Raw genomic sequence first — 13,146 nt, 5'->3', positions numbered from 1 at the left:
TGATCGATTATTGAGAAGGACATGATAAAATACTATTTATAAAGTCAAATCCTCCAATTGTACTATATGTTCTAATCTCAAATTTCCTTTTTATTTTTTATTTTTTAATTTTGCATGCTTGTGTTCAACAATTTGAGGAAGGAAATGTGATCAAACACTGGCAGTTGTGTAAAGTTGAAGTACCTTTTGGACTATGTTCGAATTTGTTGTTTTTCGTTCTCAATCCGATTCGAGTTAAATTATATTTCCTTCCTCAAATAGTGGGACACTGTCCTATGAAAATGAAAAATTAGAATTAGGGAGACGTCGAACAAAAATGATACAATTAGGGGATAGGATTTTATAAGTAGTAGCTTCTAGTATTTTTCTCACACAATCATCTTAGTACGTAACTTAGCTATACGTGGATGAGATGAGTAAATTGAAGACTAATATTTTTTGGGTTCAAATTGGGGACGAGCTTGACATATGAAAATTTTGATGAGTTGGATGGTTTGACTGAATTATAATTTTTTTGACGTTCATAACTTGTCCGTGGAATTTTCGTGTGACACTCTAGTAATATGAAGGAAATACAATCTGACGGATGATAGGTGGAGTGCGACTCTTAAAGATGAGTGATCATTGGTATGCATATTGAAGTTTGATAAGTAAACCTTGACCATAGTATAAGTTGAATAATTAATGAAATGTTTCACTTGGATGCTTTAGTTGAGTTATAATTTTTTTAACAATGGTATTTTTTTTATTTTTTTTTTTTGACGCTCTAGCAATGAGACGAATGAAATTTGATGAATTATGGATGAAATGTAAATTGACAAAGTTCAGTGAGCATTATTAAGTATTTTGAAATTTGATGAGCAAATCATGATCTTGATATAATTTAGATGATTATTGAAATATTTAAATATATATCCGTAATTTTTCTCTTTTTGACCCCGTTTGGTACCCATGTTTTTAAAATACATTTTTTTTCTTTATTTTCAACCATATATTTTTTATTAAAACAATATTACACGTAAAACAAAAAAATTTCTATTTTTGTTGACGCTCTAGCAATGAGATAAATGAAATTTGACGAATTATGGATGAAATGTAAATAGACAAAGTTCAGTGAGCATTATTAAATATTTTGAAATTCGATGAGCAAATCATGATCTTGATATAATTTAGATGATTATTGAAATATTTAAATATATATCCGTAATTTCTCTCTTTTTGACCCCGTTTGGTACCCTTTTTTTCAAAATATATTTTTACTTTATTTTCAATCACACATTCTTCATTAAAATAATATTGCACGAAAACAAAAAATTATCCTTATTTTTCAACTATATATTTCACGTCAATTTACTATTCTAAAATGCATTTTTACATAAATAACTTTCAAACACCCCATGTATGTGTGTGTGTGTATATATATATATGAGATAATGCTACATGACCCAAGTCGATTGACAAAGAAGGATTACAAAATGACGTGGCATCACTGTGCTGATTTAAAAAAAAAAACTCAACATTTGAAATTTGAAATCCACCTCGTGAACTCTCTCTTCCATTATTCTCCTCTTCCAAAACAACCCGTGAAGTGAACTCTCTCTCTCCCCAAATTCCCAAAGTCGATTACAACCCATTACAACCGAACCCTTCCCAAAGCACTAACCTCCGACAGCCATCAGCGCTGGCAGTCTCCACACCTCCGGCAGTCTCCGCACCTCCAAAAAATTACCGTACTCTGGTTTAGAAAGTCCAAAATTTAGGGAAAATTTTATGGAAACTCTTTTTCATATACATTGTTCAACGGCATATGAACAAATTTATGCACTTTTATATTCATGTATTTTATCTTATATTGGAAAATTTATTAGGAAACATCTAATCTTAGTTTTTTCCAATGTAGCCGATACTTTTGAGGAGGAATTGATACCTCTTGAATGCCAATTGATTGATTCAGATGATGGTGTGAATGATGATAATTTTCAGTATGACGAGAATGCACCGGAACGTCTTATGGTGGGGCTAAACGCAGATCTTACAATCCAGTTTGAGGCGACTACTGGTGAAGGAGAGTTTTGATCAGATTTACAAAATATAGAGAATCAAGAAAAAGCAAGAAAGAGGGCAGCCATGATAGAAAATAAAAGGGTCATTCAAGGGTCAGTTCCATTTGCACCACCAAGAATGAAGTAAAATTCAGCAACCAGTAGCAACTCAGCAAAATTCACAAGCCACCTATTGATTTAGATTCTAGTTTGACAGCTGTGAAGTCATTTTGTCATTGAAGATATTTGTAGGATTATGTTTTTTTGTGTAAAGTTGCTGGAAATATTTGAGGGTTGTAAGTTTAGATTAATGTGCTTATGGTGCTTTTGCTATCAGACATCATCCTTTCGTGAAAGGCATGATCCTATTGTGTATTGCATGATCCTTTTTGCTATATCAAATATGGGCCTGTAAGGCTTATTACTGATGTTTTAATGGATTTTCAGTTGAATTTATTAGTCGATTTGTGCTGGTGAATTTATGCTGATGTTTTTCTGCCTTTTAGAATCATTTAGTTATATGGAATTGTTTGATACACTTCATGCGGTGGCTGACAGCAATTAGGTAAAGTCATGATCAGCCACAATGCTAATGTTCTCCTTCATAGATTAAGGCTCTTGGATGAACTGGAAAAGCATTAAATCACTGTGACTACCAATATGATCAAAGGACTTGATCAAGATAACATCACTGTTACACCAACACACACAACCAAATGCTTTAATTGATTATGCAAGAATAACAAGTAATTAAGGACTTAGGTCACTGAGATTTAACTTCATTGTAGAAGCAAAATAGAAAGAGGAAATACACCTGTTACAAATACAATTATCAACCTATTACATAGGAAATTCATCACTCCATAAGTATGCAGTGCAAACTACAGAATATTAAATGATTTAAGGCAAAATTTATCATGAACAAAACTCAAGAACATCAAGCACTCCTTTAATAAATAGTAGGCAAAACTATAGATCTAAAGCTAAATTTTTTTTTTTTAATACCAATCAAGGGAATAATTGATACAATACACAATGTCAACAACATACCAACTGCACTTTCGAAAGATTAAGAACAACCTAGCAACTACCATACAAATTATCCCTTCTTCGTCCCTCTTGACTACATGTGAATGTAACATATCTCAAAACACCATGATCATCCCTTGTCGAACTCCTCTTCCGAATTGGAAAACCTACGGCATATGCACATCTTACATAAAATGCATTCACTTCTTTTTCATAAGCAGCTATTACATAATACTCATCGACATTCATATCGGAACTTTTATTAAACCACAATCAAAATCCAAATCCAAATTTCCCTGTTAGCAACTGGATCCCAAACATATACACAACCTTTGCCTTGCATCCCAAAATAAGCTTTCCTTCTCCAACTGTTCTCCTTCAGCTTTCTCAGTCTTCCACGTCGTATTCCACATTCTCCTCCTCAAACTTTACTGACACCAGAAACCTTATGTGCTCACCTGTAATTTGAAAAAAAAAAAGACAAGGAAATTGATTAGATTGAGTTCAAAATCGCAGTACTCAATAACCCCGCACACAATACTCAATTCATAAAATCCTAAATGTCAAATATGAGTATTATTTTCGCACCACTGGGAACTAAATGTCAACTTAATAGAGTCTAGCTCAGGTGGACTAAATTCCGAGACCAAATATGCCAAATAAGCATGAAGTCTGAGGTAAGCTAGAGGGTTGTAATGTTTGAACAAACAAAATGCAGAAGAGACGTCCAAATTGTTTGTCTATAGAATACAAAAATGCAGGCACTAGTATAACAGAGTTTAAAATTAATTTTTGTAATTAATGGAACATACCTACAACCGGAGAAGGAGTCAGACCTGTCGAAGGTGGAGATTGGACTGCTACTGCCGGAGACAAATAGAACATCAGTAAACCGTGTGCTTCACAATCATTTCCTTCCATTGCATTCAATGGTACATAAGAAAATAATTTAGAGAGAGAGAGAGAGAAGATGAAGCGCACTAAAATAGTTATTTAGCATTTTTTTCTAATCTGTTTCATTTCCCATACACTAGTATAACAGAGTTTAAAATTAATTTTTGTAATTAATGGAACATACCTACAACCGGAGAAGGAGTCAGACCTGTCGAAGGTGGAGATTGGACTGCTACTGCCGGAGATGGAGCCGGACCTGTCCAAGATGGAGATCGGACTGACCACTGCCGGAGATGGAGATTGGACATGGCACTTGCTGCCTTTCTTCTACGAAACACAAGTGTGGATTTTAGGACGTGAAATGCAAGGTGAGGTAGTAGAAGATGGGGTAATGTCTTTGGCACCTTCCACTGACCTAATTTCGTCTTCCTTCCATTACGCAGAGACCAGGTTTTGGTTTTCGCGCCTTGTTGACCCAATTTTTACTGTTAATAAATCACAGCCATCCAGTGCCTTTTAATCTCAGCCCTACACGTCATTTTGTTACCCAAGTTTGTAACCCAACTTGGGTCATATAGCATTATCCTATATATATATGCAACAATGGCGGCTCGGAGGTCGGGGCTGACTTACAGCCATCAACCGACTTTGTCGGAAGTTAAAATTGAGCTCTACAACGTTGTGAATTAGGTTTACCAAGAATATTAAAAGTAGTATGGTATGAACTGTGAAGTGAAATTGTACCTTGAGGATGAGTATTTGAGCCTCGCGAGAGAGTAGGAGATTGAAATTGATAAATTTTCGTAGAGATTTTAATGCCTTGGCATTGCCGGCGATGAGTTCCTCCGCTCTATGCTTGGCACGGCGCCTTGAACTCTACGGCCAGCCACTGCGGCACATCCGTTAATGACGTTGAAAAGTAAAAGAAGTTAATGGGTTGGAAACGAGAGATTAACAAGGACAATAAACATGAGTCAAACTTAAGCTAAAAAAAATTTAGCACCTGTTTGAGCCCCATTAATTTACATTACATTACATTTTATTTTTCTCTCTCTTATTTTCAATCACACAATTTTTCATAAAATAATATTACACGTAAATCGAAAATTTTTCTTCATTTTCAACCACTCATTTTTCAAAAAAATATTATTCCACACATTAATTTTTCATGTAATGGAGCCCAAACGGGGGCTTCGATTCATAACTTCTTCTTTTTTCTACTTTTAATCACATATTTAAAAAAAAATCCATTTTCACTTAAAAAATATTCTAAACAAGTAACTAAGGATGTGTTTGATTACATTTATTTTCCATAAAAAATATCAATTTTCCACCCAAATTCTTACTTGGAGTGTTTGATTGCTATTTTTTTTCATGGAAAACATTTTCCAACTTTTGAAAATATGTATAATTTTTTTTATTTTTAAGGAAAACATTTTCCTTGGGTAGGGGTGGTTTTTATTTTCCACAAAATATGAAAAATATTTTCTTTTCTAAGAGTGTGTTTGATTGATATGGAAAATATCATTTAGAAAAGAAAATATTTTCCATATTTTGTGGAAAATAAAAATCACCTCTACCCAAAGAAAATGTTTTCCTTAAAAACAAGGAAAATTAGGCATATTTTCAAAAATTGGAAAATGTTTTTCATGGAAAAAAATAGCAATCAAACACTTCAAGTAGGAATTTGGGTGAAAAACTAATATTTTCCATGAAAAATAAATGTAATCAAACACACCCTAAGTGATATTTTCCATATTAATTAAACACACTATAAGGGTTAATTTTAGCAAAGATTGTGGAAGTTTGTTGAAATTTTCAAAATGGTTATTGAATTATTTTTCTTACAAATCACTCGAGTTCCTAACAATTACACTATTAATCACTCGACTGGAAAACTAGTGGAGCATTAAATACAATTGTAAAATTTATAGATTGAATAAAGACGCCTTTAAATTTAAACTCGCATTTGTGTAATATTAATCAAAGTTGAACGTATATTGCATGTTATTTTAAAATACTTTATAAGCAAATAAGTGTGAAAAGAGGATTTGTTTAAATGAATTAATTGAGAAGATTATGTGCCTTTCATAAAAATTGTGATTTATCACTATTTTGATTTCATGGTTTGAAAATATAAAGTAGAACGGAAGAAATTCTCTTTCAATTTCTTTAGTTCTCAATCAGTTTTGGAACTGACTCTGTGATTGCTTTATTTTCGTGTGGTACTTGACTGTTTGGTTTTTCTTTTTTCTTCTTTTCGATATCATTATCATTTCTTCTCTGTGTCTGAATTTGGGGTGGGCGAGTGAGGTGTGTGTTCAGGAATGAGAATGGACTCAGGAGCTATCTCCTTTTGTTCTTTGCCTTCACTTACAATATAGGAGTTGAGCACCATTCGGTCATTCAGGAGTGAAGGAGATAAACCACCTGATCTAGAATCAGGTGACCAACATAGTAGCAAGGAGAGATGGACATCTCCCAATTCATCATGGTGGAGATAATGGGGGTTTTCATTGATAATACTTGGACTATCCTTGTATTTCGCATTGTGTTCCATTTATGTCAAAAGGAAACTCTAAATAAGTTGTAGGTGATATTAAAAGTCTAACATGATCAAGTGCTCACATCTGGAGATTGCAAAGAAAATTCTACATCAATTATTCATGATGTAAGGTGGTTAAGGATAAAAGCTTCAAAAGTTCACGTCTGAAGATTGAAATGAAAATTCTACATCCTTTATTCATGGAAAGCTTCAAAAGAACTTTTAATGACAACAGTTTTACAATACCACAAGTTTAATGTTACTGTTTTATTTTCTCCATCTACATTTGGACAAGGGATATCCTTGGTGTTAATACTAGAGTTTGAAAATAGTATGGGAATGAGTACAAGATCCGATTCACAAAGAGCAAGAAAGTTTGGAAGTGCTCTTTACACTGTAATGAAACCTCTCTTATCTCTTTCTTCTCATACACGTCTTTGTTTTCTATTTTATAGTTACTAGCTCTGGAGTCCATTTACGGTGATAACATTTTCATTTTAGACAAACAAAATGGGCTATGGTCTTTTCAGGTAATTTAGTGATTGAAGTAGTCCATATTTTCCGTTAAGGAAAATTTTCTAATATTAATATTATTATACAGATTAATATACACATTGAAGTGCCTAGCGCAATTATGATTACTACAAATTTGAAATCCCATGATACCCATGATGGACAAGATGGCGATTCTTCAGAGTTCTCATACTCTTTCAAAGTTGAGCATCTCCAGCCAATTCTATTGACATGTTTGTTGCCGAAATCATATCCGAGCCACCATGCTCCTTACTTTACTATTTCGGTTCAGTGGTTGGACTCTAAAAAAATTTTGGATCTCTGCTTCAAGCTTGAATCAATCTGGAAGGAACAGCCTGAGCAGGAGGTTATATACCAATGGGTAGAATGGTTACACAGTTCTACCCTCTCTTATCTTGGTTTTGATCATGAAATAGTTCTTGGTCCTTATGGCGTAAGACATACTGAAGATAGACGTGCGATTTCTGGCAGCATCTCCCCAGATGTTGATATCCCTTCAATGAAGAGTTACAATGATGAACAGCATAATGAAAACTTCTTTAGAAACATCCACGAGTGCTGCATCTGTTTCAGTGAGTTTCAAGGTATTCGTCGCCACTTTTTCAAAAATCTACTAAATACCTGACTGCATAAGTGCCCGAAGACCAAAGTATTAGGATGCATAATTCTCTTCTGTAAGTTTATCCTATATTAAAGATATAAAACTTAGAAGTTACAAGTACTCTTCTGCCAAAGATCATTTCATGATGCATTAGGGAGTAAATTTGAAACTCTGATTAAGTTCAGTGAACCTAATTTATTATATTCTATTCAATAGTTTCAACGCGAGGCATGTTAATTTTGGCTACATTTTCCAAGCAGCTGTCAATATTTGACAACTAAAAATAATTTTACTAAGACTTTGGTTTTGTGGGAGCATATTTGTTTCACTTGCTGCATTGACTTAACTCTACTTATCATTAGTGATAATGCTCAGAACCCTTTGAAAAAACTCATGGCCCTGAAAGCTGAACGACCCTAAATAATATTTGCATTGATAATCTGATCTCCTGAGTAGGGAGCTGAAGTCCTTCATAGTTTGGTTTTCAAAATGGAAGATGCGAATGATCTTTAGTCTATCTTGACTTAAAAGTTGACTTCCCATACGCAGTTAAGATGATCATTAATTTGCCTTGTTTTTCCTTACCAGGTTCTGAGTTCATTAGATTGCCATGCCAGCATTTCTTTTGCAACATATGCATGAAAACTTATTCTGACATGCATATAAAGGAAGGAACAATATTGAAACTTAAATGCCCGGATACAAAATGTGGGGGAATGATTCCACCTGGTTTACTGAAACGACTACTTGGGGAAAATGATTTCGAACGCTGGGAGTCACTTATGTTACAAAAAACATTGGAATCGATGTCTGATGTGGTTTACTGCCCAAGATGTGAAACAGCCTGCTTAGAAGATGAAGATCAGCATGCCCAATGCTCGAAGTGCTTCTATAGCTTTTGTACACTTTGCAGAGAGAAACGTCATGTAGGAGTTGCCTGTATGACACCGGAAATGAAACTGCTTATTTTGCAGGTAGTGAGTTTCCACTTAATGTATACTTGGTATTTTGTAGTGTTTCTCTAATGGTACTTTGGACGGTATTCTTATCATTTTGAAAGCAAAATAGCTGTGGTTCACCTGCTTTTCTGTCATAATTAACTGTCCCCGTTATTCTTGGAATTTGTTATTCGGCAGTTTGTAGTATTGCGGCTATAAAGGGTAGACATGAAAATAGGCCCTCTTTTTTTCAGAAAAATACATTGATGGGTCAATGACTTCTACGTGCATTTAGAGGTATGACTGTTCACTAGTATGAGGAGAGTGCAATTGTCAAATTAGTGAATAGTACAATGGCACCGGGCTTGTGTTCAGTTATTGCACGAAACTATCAAAACTAGTTCTTCTGGCTATCTCGAAGCTCTCTGTTTCCTACCTACCTCACTCTAAAGGCTATTTATACCATATTTACCTTTCCGATTTAAATTGGGTGTAACCCTGTCAAACTTAAGAGAAGCACTTCATCTTGCCGACTTTGAATTACATTATTACTCCCTCCATTCATGACAGACTTCTTATATTCCAACTGTTCTTTTACTATTAGCAGATTTGCAATAACCTGGCAGAATTTAGCCTCTGTTTGAGCTCCATTATATCGAAACTCATGTTTTTTTAACTCATTTTCAGTCACATATTCTTCTAATAAAATGATTTTACACGTATAGCCAAAACTTTTTCTTACTTTTTAACCACATTCTCCGAAAAATCATGATTACAAAATCTATTTTCTTAAAAAAATGGGGATCAAACACACCCCTAATTTAGTTTCTCAAAAATTATTCCCCACAACATGCATGCAACTAATAATGGTGGATTGCACTCTCTATCAATCATATATACATAATTTTTTTCTGGTGAATAATAATCATGGTGAGTTTTTCTAAAGAAGTCCGTTTAATAGTCAAAATAATATTTTTCGTTATTTGTATATAGATGGATTCATTTAGTGCGAAAATGTCGTGTGTGGGTATGTTTCTTACTTTTTGATGTTCATGCTTTCTTTGACCTATTAAGGAAGCTGCTTAAGTCTGTTGTTTCCATCTGTTCTCTGAAGTTTCTTGCATTCTCCATTCAAGTTCTAAATATCAGTTGCATTTTTTCTCCTAAAGCACTAGGAGTCCTGTTCTTAGATCTAGGGTTACCCAACCTAGATAAATTTGCTTGATATTTATTTTAAGTATTCAACAATATATTCGGTTTATACTTCTCCTGGGCTTTGTTAATCTTTCTTTTAGAAATCGTATTATGATAATTTAATATGTGAAAATCTGATGTTGGTATCAGGAGCGACAGAATTCAACTCAACTGAAAGTTGATCAAAGGCGCCTCGAGAAAGAACTGATCAATGAGCTTCTTAGCGTCAAGGAAATAAAACGTTCTGCAAAGCAATGCCCTTCTTGTAAGATGGCTATCTCACGAACTGAAGGGTGCAACAAGATGGTATGTAATAATTGTGGGCAGTATTTCTGCTATCGCTGTAATAAGGCAATTGAGGGATATGAGCATTTCAGGTCCGTCGTTTCCTTTTACTATTATAGCTAAAGTGGATGTTTGGCTAGGCTTAAAAGTAACTTTCTAAAAAGTTCGTGTAGACGTACTTTACGAAAAAGTTACTTTTGAGTTTAGCCAAATTCAATTGCAACATCTAATTTCAGCTATTAGTTATGTCATATTTGTTGGGCTGATGATCTTTTCCTCGTAGGGATGGAAATTGTGAACTTTTCCAGGCAGAAGAGATTCAGATGTGGGAGGAGAGGATGAATGCTCGCCAAGTTGGGGGTCAGATTCAAGCTCAATTGTTTGCTGACTGTGGTCATTCATGCCCTAATTGTGGTCAACTCAATGCAAAGGTGAGATGATGCATCCAGTTTTGCTTTAATTCTGATGTCATTAAGCATATAAATCAAGAAAAGAAATAAAAGTAACAACAGAAAATGGCAACTGGGTGGTTGGTTGAAAATCTTTCTGAAAATATTGCAGTCATTTCGGACTGAGTTAAATAATACAAGCAAAGAGAATAACCATATTGACTTTGAATTGTTTAAGATATTCGAGAAAGTATATTAAATAACTTGATGTGTAGAAAATAATAAGAACTTAGGATCTTAGAGTTGTAAATAAATCAATTTATAGTTCTGTTAAGATGTCCTCGAACATGTCACAAATTGTTGCATTTGAAGAAGTAACTTGCATCTTGTGAAGTTCTTTGTTGTTCAGTTTTCTTTTATGAAGTGAAGTCGACAAATCGGCTTAAAGCCATATCTTGCTGTGTGGAACCTATAGAAAGAGGAATCTAATCTTCAAGAAGATTACTATTATTTTCCTTACTATTTCTTGAATCATGAAATTATTGCAACTACTTCAGAATTGAATTAAACAACATCTGCAAAGTGAAGCAGAACCATATGAACTTCGAGTTATCTAACACAGCAATAGATCTAGACTGTTAGATTAGCTTAAATTGAGTGTTGAGATTATTTGTCAAATTCATTGGTAGGAGGAACGGTTCCACATATGTAAAATGTATATAAAGTGTTATACTTATTGAAAATATTAGGCTCTTGTGGATCTAAATTTATCATGATACCATAAGAAATCTAATCTTATGAAATGAGATCACCGTTTCCTTCTCAAGACCTAGCTGTGGTGTTCATGCTTAGCATTGAAAAGACCAGCAAAAGTATAATATTGGCCCTTTTTAATGTCCATAATCATTTTGTGTCACAATAAGGGTGTTGGGATATGAACCATCATAAAATGAGAAAAATAAGGAGGATTAGATTTGCTTATGTTCATAATATACTTATAAGTAAAGATGAAAAATCAAAATTCGAAAAAAGTAGCAAGCAAGCAATCAAAACTTTCAATTATGAGAGTACAGAATTTTAATAAGAAGATGAAATGTAAGAAAAAAGAAGGTGGTGGTAAAATTTAACAGGATTCGGATGAGAATTTTTTCATGATTTTAGAAAAAATGTTATCAAAACCCTTGATCTTTCACCAATATTTTGCTGAAAAATAGAAACCTGAATTATATATATATTGTGATTATGAATTTTTTATGTCGAGAAGATGGTTTTTATCTGTTGCTGGTGTTTCATAGTCGGCGTCGCTGTTTGTCCGTCTTTATTATTTCTGTTACTATCTCCACTAACAGTTTGCATCTTCACTTGGCTCGTCTTTGTGGACAGGTTGGCAATAACAATCACATATTTTGCTGGGCATGTCAAAATCACTATTGCTACTTGTGTAGAAAGATGGTGAGACGCGGCTCGCAGCATTATGGACCCAGGGGTTGCAAGCAACACACTGTCGGATAATTGTAAAAGATATCCCATTTGAGTGTGTGTTGCTGTTTGGACATTAAAGAGGCCTGGAGGAACTTGAACTGAAGAAGTTATAAATTTGAAGCATAACACCGTCGTTGTTCAAACCAATAAGTAAACATCAGCTTCCGTTCTTTACCTACTTACACATCCCTGCATTCGATTGACATTTGAGTGTTGCTTAGTTTGGACTCGGATTTACACAATATTGACTGTTGTATATTCTTCTTGTACATTTAGAAATTCAATAATTTGATTCAAGATTTTGCTCGATATAACGATTTGTGATGCATTTAAGAGGTTGAATTTTCCTATGCTAGAAAGAAGCCTTCTATTTGCCCTGCTTATTCTGCAATGAGTACCTCCTGGTAGATAGTCAATGTTGTGTTGAGATCTATTGCTTTCATTTCGTTGTCCCCTCATTTAAATTTCAGTTGTGCTGGGGTGCCACAGTAAGGGTTCAACCCCTACCGACTACTCGCAGTAGGGATGTGGGTGCGTATTTTTTGAATAATTTTGTATACATGCGGGACCCACCTGGCGTGAGTAGTCGGTAGTGGTCCTTGTAAACCAATTTAATCCTTTAAATTATGACACCTCACTATATCAGTTCAAAATATTAAATAGTAAAGGTTGAAGATATGCGTCCCAAGAAAAGGGATTGGGAATATAATTGCAAAGGGTAGTTATTTCTTTTCTTTTTACTACGTAATGGTTAACATAATAGTTTAATATTAAGTCATTTTTAAGGCTAGTCTAATGAAAAAATCTGACAGAAACTATGACTAAAAAGGGGGCTGTTAAATTCTAAAAGGTTAAGATGATGATAATGTAAGAGAAGAGTTGGGGATAAAAATCTCTAAAGATTGACAAAGATAACCTCGAATTAACCTTGTGAAGCCCTACGACTAAGCACATATTTGATGGTCATTATTTGAAAAAATAATATTATTTTCAATAGTGATTTAGGAGAATATGTAATTAAAATTAGGAAAAAAACCTTAAGTTTACGTACAAAATATTTTATTGTGTGAATATATGGTTGAAAACGAGTGTGTAAAATAAAGAGTTTTAAAAAAATGATTATCAAAGAGGACCGACTATAATGGAATTGAAACTAGTTCTCTCATTTCATAGCAAAATATTAAATAGTCTTAACTATTAAAGCGAGGATTAT

General features: G+C 34.0%; 1 protein-coding gene across 1 annotated transcript; it reads left to right on the top strand.

The window, feature by feature from the left end:
* Positions 1–6,930: 6,930 nt before the first annotated feature.
* On the top strand, positions 6,931–12,266 carry LOC111398808 (E3 ubiquitin-protein ligase RNF14). The gene is made up of 6 exons (XM_023025914.1): positions 6,931–7,040; positions 7,112–7,628; positions 8,234–8,619; positions 9,928–10,154; positions 10,346–10,493; positions 11,835–12,266. Exons 2-6 carry the CDS (start codon positions 7,145–7,147, stop codon positions 11,961–11,963), a joined length of 1,374 nt encoding a protein of 457 aa, XP_022881682.1. The 5' UTR covers positions 6,931–7,040; positions 7,112–7,144; the 3' UTR covers positions 11,964–12,266.
* The last annotated feature ends 880 nt before the right edge of the window (positions 12,267–13,146 follow it).

This window comes from Olea europaea, chromosome 8 (genome assembly GCF_002742605.1).
Source record: "Olea europaea var. sylvestris chromosome 8, O_europaea_v1, whole genome shotgun sequence".
Lineage (NCBI taxonomy): Eukaryota > Viridiplantae > Streptophyta > Magnoliopsida > Lamiales > Oleaceae > Olea > Olea europaea.
This window is presented reverse-complemented; position numbering and strand designations above follow the sequence as displayed.

Coding starts and splice junctions, on each gene's coding strand:
- LOC111398808 (XM_023025914.1), top strand. CDS start 7,145: ATGATTACTACAAATTTGAAATCCCATGATACCCATGATGGACAAGAT. Junction 10,155..10,345: donor GAGGGATATGAGCATTTCAG/GTCCGTCGTTTC, acceptor TTTTCCTCGTAG/GGATGGAAATTGTGAACTTT. Junction 10,494..11,834: donor GTGGTCAACTCAATGCAAAG/GTGAGATGATGC, acceptor CTTTGTGGACAG/GTTGGCAATAACAATCACAT.